Below are 17,797 nucleotides of genomic sequence, written 5' to 3' on the forward strand. Positions count from 1 at the left end.
GCCACTTACTTGTAGAAAGATAAAGTAATCATTGGTTTTTCTCTTGGAAATACCAAGACCCTCCTAATGGGTCCACGTTTTCAGATTTCCAGATCTGGGAGAGTACTGCCAGTGTGCACTGGTGCTACTGCTGCACCGCTATGTTACAGCAGCAGCATCCACGCTGAAAACACAGCTGGAGCGCGCCACACCTGGTCCCCCAGGAGACAGACGCCTGGTGTTCTCCTGGCCTCAGGTTCTCCTAGTCTAGAGAAACGCTGGCAAGCCCTGCGCTCACTGCAGCTGCAACCGCTGCCTTCCACCCATCAGGCAGATCATTCCATCAGGACAGGAACGTTCCCGACACCTCCTCCAAGAGGCACTGGAGAAAAAGGTTCAAATCTCTGTTTAACTTAGTGTTGCTCCTGCTGAAATGCGATCTGAAATATCTCAAATACCTTCTTAAAATGCAAGACCACTTCAGAGAAACACTCCCTGCCGGAGAAAAACCATCGAGATACGGGAAATCGAAACTACTGAAGGAAGTCGTATTTTAAGATCGCTCCTTTGTCTACTCATACATGACTTCAGATTCAGCAGATAAGCTCTCACTTCCTCTCATTAGCTAACGACGGCTAGAAATACAACTACAACTAAAAACAAAACATCAAAATGTGAATTTATATAGTATGGAATGTTTCACAACTTAGGGATAAAGCAAGTGTTTATTCACATGTTGATTTTTACAATTCCTCCAGTTTCAACGCTCACATTTCTGACACCTCTTTTTAAAATACATACCTTGTCATTTCGCTCGTGATCCCTCATGTGGCGTTGAAACTGGGACTCTTTTGGAAAAGATAGCAGACAGATTTCACATTTATGGAAGTTTGGAACTTGAAAGGCATAATTAGTGTTCTCCGCATTCAATGTTAAAACTCCATCTATAAAATTGCATAAGTATAAACAATAAATAGCAGTTGTTATTCCCATCACATAAATAAAACTAAATTATGATTACTGTTTAAAAACCAGGTTATGTCAGAGAACTATGAGATTTTAGATGAAATTAATGATACCTTAAATTGTTTAAATGGATGTGTTTTTAAGTTAGAAATTAGGAATGCTGACATAACTGAGACACGGCACAACAGAATTCTAAATACCTGCGAACCTGAAACTAAACTCCTGAGGCTTGCCACTCTCTCAAAGATACACAAAAGCCATGCTTCTGAACCTTGCCTTTGCTTAACACTATTTCTAAGTCACGCCAATCACAGAGGCTTTTCACCCCTAAGTCACTCTGAGAGCTCAATAATCCAGTTTCTTAAATCACTCAGTCAACAAAACTCTAGAATAAACATAAAAGCTAATTCACTAACTCAATCTACCTCTGAAAACTGCTACAAAGCAAGACTGAGTTAAAAAAGCAAACACTTTTGTTCTCTCATATAGTCACGGTTCTGGAAGACAGAGGGTTGCCATGCTCTGGACAATCCTCAGGTTTCACAATGAGCTCTCTATAAACCCATTTAGGTAAAGGGCTATAAACTTAAAACTATTTCAAATAAGAATAAATGTACAATCACAAAAATTTATCAAGAATGTCATAAAATAAAGCTGTCCTAAACCTCTTCAATTCTTGGAAATAAATAAATATACCCCAAGTCTTATAATTTGGGCACAAATATATAGAACATATTAACCACAAAGACTAGAAATATGTCACACACGACTCTCTGCATCCAATTTGACCCCAAAACGTTAAAATTTAGAAATCTGGAAGAAGGGTAAGGGGGCTAATTTTAAGACCCAATTAGGTTCAGGAAAGTCTCTTTTTCAAGCATTCCCGGGAAACACAGCATTGCACATCTTCTCTAGACCTTCAAGCCCCTCTGCTGAGAAAATAGCCTACAGCTCCCACGCTGGCCAACAGTCCTGCCGGCCTCGAAAGTAAGAACTGTGAGAGCCCAGGACAAGGCGGGCTGGAACCCACACCGGACGCAGAGCAGAGGGACAGGCAATGCGGGCAGCTGCTTCAGGGGCCCCTCTGGCAGACCCTCGAGGAAAGCAAGCTCCAGGTTCGACAAATGCCAGTGTAGTTCAAAAGACTGCACTTCATCCATGAGCAAAACAGGTCTGCTAACGGAAAGGTATAATTTTTGTTCTATTTATCCTGAACTCTATCCACATTCTGTTCAAAGACCATACATTCAGAATCTCCACACTAAACTAACAAGAAAATGTTTTCTGACTCCCCGGGCCCAAGTAAAATGACTGATGGGGCCACATTAGTTAATACACTAACTACTCCCTCTGGAAATGTCTGTGCTTTGGGAAGAACCATTTTAGAGGTTAGGAAGGGGCAAGCAAAGAATCTGCTGAAAAGTGTGTTTTGAGAACTCAGCAGCAAGTGTTTTAACCTAAAGGCTGAACACAGTAATGAAAGAGCCCCTCGACTTAATTTCTAAAAAGCAAACCACTCTAACTCCTCACCCTTCCTGCTACCCAGAACTCGGATTCACTATCAAAATTACACGAAAGCTGATTTATGAAGATCAGAAATGGGGTAGCTTTGCTCTCCTTGAGAAAAATTTGAAGACTAGCTTCAACTTTCACATTTAAAAATTTTGAACCATGATTAACGTATTACCTACTCAAAAAGCATAAAATTAAAAAGGAAATAAAACTGACTTGTGGGGAAAAGTGAGTCACATAGTCCACAGCCCTGCTGCACAGCCACTGAAGGCCAGACCCCAGGAAGCTGCCTGCCTGGGCAGAACCACATGAGCAGCCAGCGGCAGAACCAGGAGCAACATTCAGCTCTGGCTTCGAGGCTCTAATGAGGCACGCGTCCACGCCCTCCTAAGGTCAGGGTCTGAGATGAGAGCCAGTCTCAACCGTGCCTGGGGCAAAACAGCAGATGAACCTGGATTTGATCAGCAGCATCCTACACCAATTGCATGCTTAAGCCTGTTTACGCTCTTTCACTGCAAAATATACTCAACTGAGACCCCCTAGCTGTCAAAAAGCATGAGTAGTTTCAGTGAGACAAAACCCTGGTCCTGGCGCCACAACAAATGACATGAAATACATCTGCAACAGAGTTACAGATAAACCCTTGGTCCTTCACGGGGTCAGGCGCTCAGGTCCTCACGGCCAGTGCTCCCCAGGAACAGGGTCACCTTCCCCAGGACGTGCTCTCAGCGCCCTTCCTGGCAGGACTGTCCCATGTGAGGGCCTTTTCATGCCTCGGGTTACTACATCTTCTCTCATTATTTTTAAAAGGTGTATCAACCCTCTTTCAAGTGTTTGCTTTATTACCTGCAAATTTTTTATTTCTAAAGAAAGGCTTCAAACTCAGGTAGATGTACATTCAGACTCTACACATACATTGCCTAAATTTAACAAAACTACAGTAAGTTCAAATTATAACCAAATAAGACCTCCATTTCTATAGCCTCACCTCCCAGTGAAACATAGAATTCTTGGCTCAAGTTCTGAATGTAACAGAGCTTTTCTGAGAAGGACCCAGCAGTGTGCTGCTGAGTATAATGCTTCCTTTGACAATGCAAAAAACTAATTTTATACACACACACACTAGAATCATTTCTTGATTTGTTGGCTGTCAGGATTCTGTTTTTCATTGCCACAAACATACAGTTCACGGCAGCAGTGCCAGGGCAACAAGCAGGCTGGAGGGTCGCGGGAAAGCGCCACAGTCCGCCGAGACTCAGTCGCAATTCCCAACAAATGCGGACATGCAGCACCTGTGCTTTTAATGTATGGACCTTCATGGGGTAGATTAAAATATGGGTCACAGGTCACAGGCCAGAGACAGTGAGGTAGGACTGGGAGTCACAAGCAAGGCCTCAGCCATCCACTGAGCGAGGGTCTCTGCAAACTGGATGACCACTCAGCTCAGCTACCCTCAGAGCCAAGGGTGTAGAGTTCCTGAATTCATCCAAGAAAATCTAAAATGGCCTGAACTAGTACTTGAGCAAGAAAGGACTTGTTTATTCATTTGGCTCAAGGTCTGTGTGTCGCAGCTCTCTGGCAATGAGGTATTACAAATATCCCTTCAACAGAAACTTAGCAGGAGGCCAACTAAACGTCCCAGCTGGGGAGAGAAGGTTTGCACCACTCTGCTGGAAAACCAGGCGGAAGCCATACAAGATCCCTAAATGCAGCCTCCATCAGGGCCACATTACTGCCTATAGAGAGTAAACTAAAAGAACGATGATTTAAAAAAAAAATCCTATCTCACTCATCTTTATATTCCCAGGATAGTGCCAGGCACAAAGCCACTGGTCAGTAAACACTGCCTCCATCAGTGTACAGATGAGGCTTACTTCCTGACTCTTGTGCTGAAGCTAATTATTACTTTAAGAAATGTTTTGCCTGCTCCTAATCGTTTTCTTGAAGTTTCAGTTTTGACACCATTTTCTCTGGGAAACCTAGACTTCAAGTGTCCCTCTTCTGCTGCCATACAGTGTTCCTGCCATCACACGACACACACTGTCCTGAAGACCCAAGGCAGAGATCTTGCCTGCTGTTTTAACTCTGTATCCCTAGCCCTCAGCACAGTACCCACCTATGACAAGCGCTTTAAAATACTTGTGAATAGTGAATCAACCCACACGAAGGGCTTTACATTTATCAAGGCAGAACAATGCAATGCACACTTTGGACTCAAATGTAGATTCAAATCCACTCTGCCACATACTAGTTGGGTAGACCTTCCAAACCACTTAACCTCTCTGAGCCTCATTTCCCCATCTGCAAAAATCCCCCTACATTCCAGGCTTTTCTTAGGAGTAAAATTCATCATGGATGACACAGAAATAAAACAAAGTAATTTCAGATTATGAAAAACATTAAGATTGTAAACTGACAGAGCAACAGTTCTCAAACCTTTTGGTCCGAGGACCCCTTTACATTATTCAGTATCACTGAGGACCCCAAAGACATTAAAACTTTATATAAGTTGTATCAACTGACAACTGCCCTATTAGAAATCAAAACTGAGCAATTTTTGAAACACTCACTGAAAAATAAATCTATTACATGTTAACATACAGATTTTCATGAAAAAAATATTCTCAAAAGAACAGAGTTTTCACTTTTACAAATCTATTTAATGTCTGGTTTAACAGAACCAGACAGGTGGATTCCTCACGTCTGCTTCTACATCCTCTCTGTTGCAATACGTAGTTTTTCAGTGAAATGCATGAGGACAATGCAGCCTCATACAGGTTGGGGCCCTCACCACCACGCCGCCTGCTAAGGCGTCAGCAGTCTTACCCCAACTGCTGGTGTGTGCAACCAAGTAGAAGAGCCCATTAGTATCACTATGAAAATATTTACCTTGCAGACCCCTGAAACTGTCTCCAGGAACTCCTGGAGTCCACAAACCACACGTTGAGAACCACTGTGGCAGAGAATGACTGGTGTAAAGCAGGGAATGGTCACTTTTAGAAAGGTCTGAGGAGGCTTCTCTCGGGAAGCTGAAGCACAGAGACCTACAGAGTGAGCAGGAGGACGTGAATTCTCAGAACAGGGAACAGCACAGGCCCTGACTCACAAGCAAACGTCGCACGGTCAAGGACCACAGAGGACGGAGTGTGCAAGCGAGGAAAGAGACGGGAAGGGCAGGCAAAGGCCAGACTGGAGGTAAGAGCCTGCAGGAGTGGGATTTTAAGTTAAAGGGATGAGAGATCCACTGAACAGTTTTAACCAGGGAGTGGCCATCTTATTTACATTTTAAAGAGATGCCTGGGGCTGCCAGGTGATGGATTTACAGAAGGACCAAACAAGCAGAGACCAGTCAGAGAGATGATGGCTGGGCCAGCGGTGACACCAGAGATGGAAAGAGCAGGTAGAAGCTACAAAACTTAATTATGAAATGTCTTGGGAAATAAGAGAAATACTTGTTCTTAAGTCTAGGACCTGAAAAACCAGGTGAACAGTGATGCCATCTGGGCAGATAAGGAAGCCCGGCCTACTCCAGTGCGAACTTTACACTCTTTCTCTATCTCAAGCCTTTTTCCAAGTAACTGAGGGGCACTGCCCTACTTTATTTTTAGCACAAGTCATATTAATAAACACTGCACAAAGTAAGGCCAAGACAGGGAGAGAGACCTTTAAGACCTCCTTCCAGACACCATTAGCCACTCATCCAAGTTCTGGGCAGTTACTACCACCTACGAATCCGCACACCTGTGTTATCATGCAGCCGCCGCTTCTCCGCGTCCGCAGAGGCCCCACGCGTGTGGACGCCCGCGGGGATCCGCGTGCCCCGCAGTGAGCTACGTCACAGCATTTCCCCCATTCCCGCCGCTTAACTGCACCCGCCAGTGCGGGGACGGCGGCGGCCCTCGTGAGGGGACGCGGGGACACGGGGACGCGGGGCCCCGGGCCGCCCTCTCCTCCCGCGCGCGTCCGCGGCTTCCGGACCGGCCTCCTCCCGCCGCGAGGGCTCACCGGCCGACTGACCGGCGCGGGGACGAAGCCTCCCCGCTGCCACAGCGCGCACGGCGGGCCCCTTCCCGGCACGGAGCCCCGCACGGCACCGCCCCGCCCGGCCCAGGGCTCGGGGCCCGCGGACTCCGGTCCCGCCGCGGACGCTCGGCCGGGCGGTGCGGGGCGCCCTCCCGGGAAGCGCCGGCCCGAGGCCGCCGTCAGCCCGCCTCACGGCCGCCCACCCCCGAGAGGCCCCGGGAGCCAGGCCCGCCATTCCCCGGGGACTGACTTCCCCGTCAGGAAGGCCTCCTGACGAGCGCCGGCTAGGAGGCGGCGGGCGGGCGGGCGGGGGAGCGGAGGGCGACGAGGGAGGAGGAGGAGGACGCGAGGAGGCCGGGAGGGGACGGGCGGGGGAGGGGAAGGGACGGGTGAGACGCGAAGGGAGGGCGGCGGCGCGCGCCTCGCCCCCGGCCCCGCCGCCCGCCCGCGCGGCCCAGGAAAGTAGGCCCAGCCCGGCGGAGGGGCCGGCCGCGCCGCGCCGGTATCATTCCGCCCGCGCCCTGCGGCCGCCAGTCGGACGGTGGCGGCAGCGGCGGCAGCGGCGGCGGGCACGGCGGGGCGCCCTCCCGGGCCCAGCCTCCGGCCTCCGGTCCCCGGCCCCCGGCCCCAGCCACGACCCGACCCCGGCCTGCTCCGCCGCCCCCGGCCCGACCCGCTCCCGGCGCCCCCCGCGCCGCATCCGGGGACTATATTCGCGCGGAGCGGCACAGCGCGGCCGGCCGGGCCGGGGCCGCTTACCGGTGTCGCCGCGCGCCTTGCTCTCCTTGGGCTTCGGGGGGCGGCCCCGCGGCATCGTCGGCGGCGGCGGCGGCGGACCACCCCTCGGCCGCACACACACTCACACACATACACTCGGCGGAGCGCGCACGCGCAGGGACCGGCCGCGGGGGCGCGGCGCGCGCCCGGCCGAGCGGCGGAGGCGGGCGGAGCGGCCGGGGCAGGCGGCCGCTGAGCCCTGGCCGAGCGCCCGCGGGCCTCACGGGGGGAAAGCGCCCGAACGAGCGAACGGGAGAGCTCGAACCGCGCCAACTTCGGCGGGTTCCATGGCCCGGCGGGCCGCGTTAGGGGCGTTGGGCGCGGGCGCGCGGTGGGGGCGGGGAGCGGCGCCGTGCGCATGCGCGCTCCGCCGTTCGGGCCGTGTGCGGTCGGAGGGCGAGTGGGCCGGGGTCACCTGGCGGCGCGGGCCTCGGGCGGGGGGGGCCACCTGGTGGCGCGGGGCTCCTTGGTTGTGGGGCAGCCGGAGTCACCCAACTGGTAAGGCCATCGGGAAAACAGGCAGGAAAGGTGCCCTTTTAACGGGCAGAAATGGTGAGAAGGAACTTTCCAGGTGGAGGTCGGGTAAAAAAGCCATCCAATGGTTCTGTATGTGCCGGGTGTTCATGTATTTATATGTGCTCATCTAATTCCAGGAAAACACCATATTCCCATGTCGGTTTATGAAGGCCTTGGAGCAAACTGCGCAAACTGTAGTGGCAAAAGGTCGGGAGCCTAGGATTTATCCAAACATGCATCTTGGACCGAGGAAGATACACCCAGAAGTCAGGAATGTACCTGTCATCAAACGTGATACATTAAAATGCACAGTTTCAAATGTGTTGATCTTTTATTGTTGCCCATGCTAACCGCCACAGAATTCCAACGGGAACATGACAGCAGCGTTAGGTCAGGTAAACGGAAATAAAGTAGTCTAACGTAATCTTCATAGCCTCAGAAAAATTAAGTAAAGAGCAGTGAGTAATTACCACCAAGTACATGCAAGGCGCCATAAGGGAATGTAAAGCTTAACCAAAAAAATCTGTCCCCCCAGAAAACTTGGAACCATGGACAAGACACAAACTAGCCAAAATATGACAGGTTTTAAAAATCCACAGAGAACCCTCAGAAGGACAAGACTAATTAGAGAAATATCTAGGAAAGATCTTCTCAACTGAAACTTAGTAAATGGTTGCATTCCAACCGAGATGCTGAGAAAGGACTTTCTAGATGGAGGCAACAGAGTAAAGAAGGAAAAAACTAAAATTATGAGTCATATCTATCAGGTGCTTTACGTACATCCAGTTCCTGGGGAAGAGGGAAGAAAAACTAGACAATCACGTAAAAAGAACAAGATCAGGTTGTCCAGCCTCCAATGCCAGCCAGTGGATGGCAAATGGGATTCAGCGATTACTAACATTGGCCGTTTTTTAACTTCTAAGAACATTTTAGTGCTTTACATAAAATGCTTCTAATTTTTGCAACATTCCTGCAACGTACTATTTTACAGATAAGTTTGAGAGGGGTTAAGTAATTTGCTTAAGGCTACATAGCCTGTAAGTAAATCCAAGACCCAAAACAAATCTGCTTACTTGCTAATCCCATGCACCTAGTTGCATCAAAGCAGAAGTCTACATAATTTTAGACAAAACACAGCTATCTCCATATGCATATTAGGGTTTACAGGCTTATATGGATAAGGCCGAGAAAATAGATTGGAGGCAGAGCATAAGAATCTTCAGTCATTACAAATCTATTTGGATGGCAATGATGTGTTTTTGAATGTATACCTTACTTTGTTCTGAAAAGGACTTGAAGCAATTTCTATCGTGGTAAAACAAAGAGATGAGGAAATCAGGATGATGGGGGACAACAGAAAAAGTGAGGAAGCACATAAACTAATAAAATCCTATGTAGGTACAAAAATAATAATAAAAGTCCAGGTTTCTTAGCTCAAGCAAAGAAGCAGATATGATCAGTGACAAGACTGTCACTTATCCATAAAAGACAGCTGTCCCGATGACTCACCGTGTGCCATGTGGTTTCACAGGGTTCTTTTCTCACCGTGTGTGCACACATACACAAGGTACATAGCATCTTATCACCTGCAGAGGCAATTTTACTTCTCTTCTGATTTGGATACTTTTTGTTTTCTTGCCTGATTGCTCTGGCTAGGACTTTCCAGTGTAATGCCGAACAGGAGTGAGAGTGGGCACCCTCTTCTTGTTCCTGGTCATCCTGGGAAAGCTTTGAACATTTCACCACTGAGTATGGTGTTAATGATCGTTCTGTCATACATGGCTTTATTATGTTGAGGTGCCGTCTTTCTATACTCAATTTACTGAGAGTTTTTTATCATGAAAGGATGTTGAATTACATCAGATGCGTTTTCTGCATCTATTGAAACGATCATATAATTCCTGTCTTTCATCCTATTAATATGGTGTATCACATTTATTGTCTTTCGTTGCTTTCCAGAGATCAATTCCACTTGATCACAGTGTACGATGCTTTTAGCGTGCTGTTGAGTTCAGTCTGCTAGTATCCTGTTTAAAATGTTCATACCGGTGTTCATCTGGGATACTGGCCTGCAGGTTTCTTGTATTGTCCTCATTTGGCTCCAGCACCAGGGTAATTCTGGCCTCCTGAACTGAAGTTCGGGAGTGCTTCCGCTCTTCAGTTTTTTGAGTTTGAGGAGAACTGGTGTTAACTCTTCTTTAAATGTTGGGTAGAATTTACCAATGAAACCATCTAGTCCTGGGTTTTTCTTTGGCGGGAGGTTTGGGATTATTGTTTCAATCTCCTTATTCTATTGGTTTATTCAGTGCTGTTTCTTCTTGATTCGGTCTTGGTAAGTTGCATGTAGGTGGGTCTCCTAGACTCATCCGAGATGTCTCAGAGGGTTCCACGGAGAGCTGCTCATTTCTCCCTTTTCATTTTTCAGATGATAACTATCAGACATAAAAACAGGGGGCATAAAACGTGCTCCCCAGAACCACCACACAGGGCACAGCTAGAAAACAGGACCAACACCCTGGAAGCCCCTTATGTGAGCCTCCCTGCGAACGCTCCCCTGGAGACACTTGCCCTCCTGATACCACAGCAGTCATCACCTTGCCTTTATGGTTGAACAGTCTATTCAGACGTCTTTAAATGAATGAAGTATTTGTCAGTTGGTCCAGCTTTGGAACCTTTTCTTAAAGTTCTTCCAAATTCTTCTGCTTCCTGCTTCTTTGCTCAATATTGTGTTTGTAAGGTTCAAAGACCAGGTGCCCGCAGCTGGGCTCGTTTATCTTCTCCGTTAGGCAGGATTTCATTGTGCGACTCTGCCACAGAGTACTCCTCCAAGGCCACTGTCGACAGACTCGGGGCTCTGTCACGTTGTTTTGTTTTTCTTTTGTTTCCTAAATGGACACTCTTGTACTTGCCTTCTGCAGTTGATTTTTTAAATACAGTGTGAACAATTTGTGCCTGTTGTTTTATTTTTTGCTTTCAATTTGCCCCAAATCATCTACGGTCACTTCTCTCTTTTGCCCTCTCTTGGACTGACATTTTTTTCTTATTCTACTTTTTCGCCTTTACTAATTTGAAAGTTACGTACGCTGTTCCGTTCAGGAAACCCTGGGAACTTCAAGATGATACTTATACAAGTAGGGTGTTCATCAGCATCTTCGCCTTTCCCCTAGTTTATATGCCACCCACGTGCATGGACCTGTGTGCGTGGCATTCCAGGTGGTCCACTTCCTCACCCCACTCGGTATGGCCAGCCTTCTAAACTGCAGGCTTTGCAGTGGGTGTGTAGCGGAGGCTCGTGGCTTTGACGAGCCTTTCGTGGATAACCGCTGCTGCTGAGCACCTTGACATGTGCTTGTTTGCTATCCGTGTATTGTCAGATCTTTTGCCCATTTTTAACTGGACTGTTTGTCATCTTGCTTTTGAGTTGTATGGTTATTTATACATTCCAAATACAATTTCTTCGCCAGATATGTTTTGCAACACTTTCTCCTGGTACGTGGCTTGCCTTTTTACTTGGAAAACAGTGTTCTTTGAATAGTATAAGTTTTTATTGTTTGAAGTCCAAACTATCAGTTGTTTCATGCCTTTTGTATCATTTTTAAGAAACTAGTATCTGGGGATGTGAATGTGAGTTCACTCCAGAGTTGTTTGAATTCAGAGTCCAACCTGAACTAGACTCTGAAATCTGCCAGAAGCTGAAACTGCCTGGAGTCGCTCCAGGAATTCACTGACTGAGTTTGGCACCTAAGAAAATTGAGTATCATGATGGAAATAGCAATAATTTATAGTAAGCAGAGAGACAAAATGATTACTACGGCTAAAGCTAGAACTGTAGTAACACCAGTCAGCCTTGTCTCATGACTCTCTCAAGAAGCACTCAGTCACCAGGAAAATGGGCAGAGACCCACATGGCAGGGAGGATGTGAGGACAAGCCAGGAGCTGACTGGGGTGAGGGGTAAGCTGGGGTGCCACCGAGCACGCGGCTTCAAAAAGTATGACCAGCTGATCTGAAGGAAGGGATGATGTTATTCGGACACTGTTCAAACGAGGAAGAAAGTGATGTGTGAGGGACAGTGTCTTGGATAAGGAGAGGGAGGCTCCGTGAGGATGCCGGGCACTCCCAGCAGCAGTGGCGGAGTGGGACAGCGGGAGGACCCAGTTTGTCACCAGAGGAAAGAAGGAAAGATCACACACAAGTCCTGGTGCAACCATGGAAGGGGCTGTTGTCCCACCTACCCATCCACCCAGCTGCCTATCCGTCTGTCTGTCACCTGTCTTCTTACGGTTCACTGCACGCTCACTGCATACCAGGCACCACACCACCCTCTCTAACAGCCTCTTTCACCCCTGCAACTAGTAAAGTTAGCGGAGAAACTGAGGAACATGGGGACTGTAGCTACTAGAAAGCTAGAATGGTGCTGAGAACAGAATGCAGATTTTAGACTCTATGCCCAGGGCTACTTACTAACTGATGGAGATAGAATGTTCACTCTCTTAAAACTATATAAAATAGCAGATTCGGCCCTAAAGATGCTAAAGGAGGAACAGGCAAAACATCAAAACTCTGAGTAAAATGTTCATATTATCCTAGTAATAGGGACAGAGAACCATCACTGCATTAATGCCTTGTCTGGTTTTCGATGTTTCAATCCCTCTCCCCTGGTGGGGAGATTCGTAGGAGGCAGCAAGGACCAGCAGGGGTGCGGCCCATCCAGGGCCGGGCACTGGGGGGGAGGGGGAGCAGGGTGTCGCAGCGAGTGAGCTGCAGTCTGGACACTCTCTGGGTGGGGGGCGCCAGACTGGACTACAGGGGGGAGCAGGGAGAGGAACCCCAGGCCGGAGCAGATGCAGGCGGAGGAGGGGCCCTGGGGTGGGGTGGGGGTCCCGGGTGGGCCGCCTCCCCTGGGAGCAGGCTGGCCTGCTTACTCCGCGCCCTGGCCCATCAACGTCCAGGGCCGAGACCCCAAAGGTTAATCCCCAGCCCAGCGCACCTGGGCTCTCTGCCCCGCTCCGGCCAAGGTGCGGCCGCGCCAGAAACAGCAAGGCTGGGATCCATCACCCTGTGGCTAGACCCAGGGATGACGGTGCACAGAGAGGGAAGCAGGAAGAGGCGGGAACAGAAGGAGATGAAGACGACAAGAGAGAGTGGGGGGAGGGGAGGAGCGCCACCTGGCGGCGGACTAGGCCACCTGCAGCCCCCGGGCCGCGCAGATCGCTGTTTCTGATGCCGGACTGACCTCCAGGGCTCACGCTGTGCCTGGCTCACACCGGCCGCTCATAGTAACAAGAGACAACATTTCTTTACTGAGCAGCGACTCTGAGGGTCTCTTTTTTAATTACCATTTTTTATTTTTTTACAGTTTCACATTTTCAGAAAAATTGATCAGCTGGTGCAGGAAGTTTCCATATACCCTCCTCCCATACACAGTTTCTCATTTTAGTAACACCTTGGATTAGTGTGTTACATTACACTCAGGGACCAATATTGCAACATTAGTATTAACCAAATTTCATACTGTACATTGAGGCTCATTTTTGTGCAGTTGTATGGGTTCTGACGTGCCCACCATGTATCACAGAGAAGGGCTCTGCTGCCCTCAGATTCCTCTCTTCTACCTGCTCGCCCCTCCCCACTCCTGAACCCTGGCATTGACTGACCATTTTACTGTCTCTATGTTGCCTTTTCCAGACTGTCAGAGTCAGAATCACACAGGAGGCATCCTTTCAGATCAGCTCTTTCAGTTAGCAAAGTGCATTTAAGATTCCGCCATGTCTTTCTTGCTTATTCATTCTTGCTTTCTTGCTAGTTCATTTCTTTTTATTGCCAAGTAATATTCCATTGTATGGATGAACCACAATTTATCTATCTACTCACCCACTGAAAGACATCTTGGTTGTTTCCAGTTTTTGGAGACGATGAATAAAGCCGCTTTGAACATCCATGTGCAGATCTTGTGGACACAAGCTTTCAGCTCCTTGGTGTAAGTACCAAGGAGCATGCTTGCTGGTCACAGGGCTATATTTAGTCTTAGAAGAAGCCACCAACGTGGCTGCACCGTCTGCCTTCCCACGGGCAGTAACTGGGGGTTCCTGCTGCTCCGCGTCCTTGCCAGCACCTGGCGTCGTCAGCGTTCCCGAGCCTAACCATTCTAACAGGTGTGCTGCAGTGCCTCGCTGCTGTTTTGATCTGTAATCCTCTAATGACAGATGATTCAGAGCATTCTTTTTCATCTGCTTATTTGCCATCTGTAGATCTTCTTTGCTGAGGTGGTTATTGAGATCTTTGCCCATTTTTAAAATTGGACTGTTTGTTTTCTTGTTGAGTTTAACTGTGTATTTTGGGTAGCAGTTTTTTAAAAATAAATATGTGTTTTGCAATACATTCTAATACATATGAAATAAACACAGGGGTATTTAAATAGAACATACTTGTTGGGGTGTCACCTAAAATGACTTCCGGTGCCATCTGTGGCTGCACACAGCATCTGGGGGTATGCGACTTACATGTCCCAGCCAGAGTGCAGCAGCAGTGACACTCACTCACTCCCGGGGACGCGTGTTAATGCTGAGCTACCAGTGCAGGAAGCTCACTTCTCAGGCTGCAGCCTGGACGAGGCGTCTCTACTTCAGACAGACCAGCCAACACGACCTGCGCTGCAGGAGACTTAGCTCACACAACGCTCCTCCAACACTGCTAGCCTGGAGACTCGCTTCCACATAGATTTAAAGGCGTTTACTTCCTAATGGTTCATCCCCGTCTCAGTCCACTCAGGCTGCTCCAGTACCAGGACGCCTGTCTGGTCAACAACAGGAATTCACTTCTCCCAGGTCTGGAGGCCAGAGCCGAGGTCAGGGCTGGGGGGCCAGTTCCGGCCAAGGCCTCTCTGAGCAGCAGACGCTGTCTTCTTGCCGTGGCCTCCAGTGGCTGACAGGGCCGGGGAGCTCCCCGTGGCTTCCTCCACAAGGGCACTAACCCCATTATGAGGCCCCTGCCTTTATGACCTCACAGGCCTCACCTCCTAACACCAGCACACAGGGGGCCAGGTTTCAACACCTGAGTTGTGGGGGTCCCTAACAGCATCTCAGCACACTCGATGTCCACAGTGTGAACGAGGAGCGGCAGAGAGCTCTGCTCAGCACCTCGTCCTGCGAGGGGGCACCTGCCGCAGCCGCCGGCCGACAGTGCGCTGGGCCTCAGATGGAGGAAGTCGGGATGGTGACAGGGCGCTCTGTGCTGTGCTAGCAGACCCCGTAGACAGCTGGGCGCACGTCTTGGGAAGAACGTTAATGACCCCAGATGCCCGCATCTTCCCATACGCAGAAAAGCACCAAGATCGTTCACCTGAGACGTCTGTTCTTTGGGACCAGCAGCAACCTTTTACCAAGCCGCCCAACGATGGCCAGTGGCGTACCCGTCAGAGGCTGTCTCTGGGCTACGGTTCTCAGGAAGACCCTGAAGAAAACAACTCACAGCTCTCATGCTCTGTGTTTTTCCCTTTCAGGCAACACCACCGCCTCCTGCTCCCTCCTAGAGCTGGTCTTGTTAACAGAGAGTCTTAGACACGCTGCCTCTACCAAAGATGAGTTCTGCTTTCCAATGACATCAGCAAAGATGATGGAACCTTCTAGCAGATCTTCCCAAGAGAGGCTCTGTCTAGTGACAGCACAGACAGAGAACAGGATGGGAGACAGGAGGCCTGAGCTCCCACGGTGATTTAGACTCGTGGTGTGAGTCTCACGGCTTCTCTGAGGCTCAGTTCTGAACATAAAGCAAGTGACTGGAATGTTCTCTCTAGTTACAACACTTTTATGATTCAATGAGTTTTGAAGCTTACCTTTAAGACACAGGAAATTGCTACATTAAAGCGTCCGCACGAGTCGCAGGACGTGCTCAACACTTCGCCACAAGAGGAAGGAAACAGTAGCTTTCACCTTCTCCCCAGCTGAGACCTGAAACAAACAACAAAGCCAGAGGCAGAAAATCACTGCCCCTCCAAGGCGACTGTGCCCTCGCAGGGGACACGCTGTGTGCTGGTATCGGGCTAAACACCTTTAGTGACAGATACGAATCCGAATAAAATGGGACAGAAGATCTTCAGTGAAAACATGTCTGAAGTTTGACAGTCACCGCCACTTCAGACCAGCACCACCAGCAGCCCGCGGCTAAGCCGGGGGCCCAGCTCCACGGCTGGTGCAGAGCGTGGGCTCTTCCACCGTTTTTCTGGAGAAGCGGGCTCACCGCACCGCCTTTTTCTTATTGATCTGTAAGAGCGTTTCGTGCATTAATCATGAAAACACTGCTATAGTGGTTACGCAGTAACTCATTCAAGGCTCCTTCCCATCTCTGGCTGTAAACCCGGTAGAAGATCTCTGGAACCCCTGGAGGATGCCGGGCCGCTTGCCCGGTCCCCTGCTGCCCTGGAGCCGCGCTGTGCAGGGGTGTTTGTGGCCAGCGGGCTCCGGGGTGCAGGGCAAGCGCGGGGACCGGGGCTGGGGGTGGCCCTGGACAAATGGCCCTTCTCACTGTCACCCCGCTCCAATTCCATCTTCTTCAGCACACAAAGAGCACTAAGGCCTTCGCAGGGATTAACAAGCCACACATTATGCTTCAAGAATTATGTGACATTTCGATGGCCCTGACATGTGAAAGGCTTCCATTGTGTCTAGACTCAAATGCACCACCAGCTCTCATGATGTCCTGGTTAGAAGCCTATTTTCTGTTTGTATCCTCAGATCACAAGCAATTGCCTCCTGGAGTCTGAAGACGACGTTTCAGTTGCACACCCAGAGAACCACCTGTGCACGGGAACCGGGTCAATGACTCTGAAGCCTCCAGACTCGCACTTAGTGCCTCCGAGCACGAGGCTTCCACAGAGCTTCTCAGCCCACACGCTGTTTAACCTGAGCCCCCCTCTGTTCATGACGAAAAGGAGGCCCGATGTCGAGAGGAGGGTCGGGCAGAGCAGAACAGGAGAGAAAGGACAGGGCGCTGCACCGGGGGACATCCACCTTCCTCGGAGGTCGACACACCACCCCCCTGAAAACAGCGAGTCATACACTTTCATCTCTACCCAGATCACTTTATAACATCCTATCAAAGAGATACTTGGTTAAATCACTTGTTACTTCTCAAGTAAAACCAAGGTATGTTTATAGTCAGGGGAGGCACTCCACTCTGTGGCTGCAACAGACGTGAAGGATGTCTTGACAACGTGCTCCACATCGACACCTGCGGACTCCACAGGCGACATGCCTAGTCCACTGCGGGCGCCTCCTCTCCCTGCTGTTCACAATCGCCTGTCCGTCTGACTCCTCTCGGACTGGCCAATTCACCAAGCAAAACAGGAAGGGAAACGATTCTCCCGGGCCCCGGGCCCAGGGGCAGCTATCCACACGTCTGCACACGACTTTCTGTCTTAGATGAATCCTCTCACGCTGAGATTGCAGAAACAGACACGCTTCAAGGTTCTGTCAACAATTTAAGCTTCTTTCTGATCTTTGAGAAGATTATACATTTTCCTTATTACAAATTAACACATTTCACTGAAGAAAATTCACATGAGCAGAAAGAAGAAATAATGACCAGCCATAAACAGCGCCCGGGCCATGCATGCAAGGCTGCACGGGGGCAGCCTTACACGGCACACCGCTGTGTGTGCCCCTCCATCAACTGCGTGACTGTGAACATTGTGGTAGGTTTTCCCGGCCTTTCCAAAACTATCCAGAATTTTAAGAAAATAAATGAATGAATCATCATTACCCTTAGCTACCTGAAAGATGCTCCGAATGAAGGTGCCAAGAGCTCTGATCTTTCCCTGGACCAGTGAAGCTGGCGCAGGTACTCGAGACCCTAGGCAGAGAGGAAGCAGCCTGCTTGGGCCTTCCCTGGGCCTGCGATGCTCTGTGCCGAGGACAAGCAGGTTTCAAGGCCGCGGAGGTGGCACGCGGTTCCTTCTCACCCTCAGGGCCCTCCGACGGCCATGCCCACATCCAGCAGGATTCTCACTGCGCTGGGCGCACACTGCG

General features: G+C 49.6%; 1 protein-coding gene and 1 long non-coding RNA gene across 8 annotated transcripts in view; one reads left to right on the plus strand and one right to left on the minus strand.

Annotated features, from left to right (window-relative positions):
• ZNF236 (zinc finger protein 236) overlaps positions 1-17,009 on the minus strand; it is an 89,537-nt gene extending 72,528 nt beyond the window's left edge. For 2 of the 7 annotated variants that reach the window (XM_072952388.1, XM_072952386.1), the window contains exons 1-2: positions 13,647-17,004; positions 781-923 (exon numbers count right to left, since the gene is read on the minus strand). In XM_072952388.1, coding sequence (XP_072808489.1) covers positions 781-923; positions 13,647-13,770 — 267 coding nt within the window. In that variant the 5' untranslated portion in view covers positions 13,771-17,004. Of the gene's footprint in view, positions 1-780; positions 924-6,198; positions 6,789-7,239; positions 7,577-13,646 lie in introns of those variants that run through there. The other 5 variants (XM_072952390.1, XM_072952391.1, XM_072952387.1 and 2 more) reach the window with 4 other exon arrangements.
• On the plus strand, positions 5,441-8,092 carry LOC116277722 (uncharacterized). Its single transcript, XR_012065835.1, has 2 exons — positions 5,441-5,652; positions 7,911-8,092. It is a non-coding gene; the product is annotated as an uncharacterized lncRNA (long non-coding RNA).
• Positions 17,010-17,797: the final 788 nt, after the last annotated feature.

Source organism: Vicugna pacos, chromosome 30 (genome assembly GCF_048564905.1).
Source record: "Vicugna pacos chromosome 30, VicPac4, whole genome shotgun sequence".
In the NCBI taxonomy this organism is placed as follows: domain Eukaryota; kingdom Metazoa; phylum Chordata; class Mammalia; order Artiodactyla; family Camelidae; genus Vicugna; species Vicugna pacos.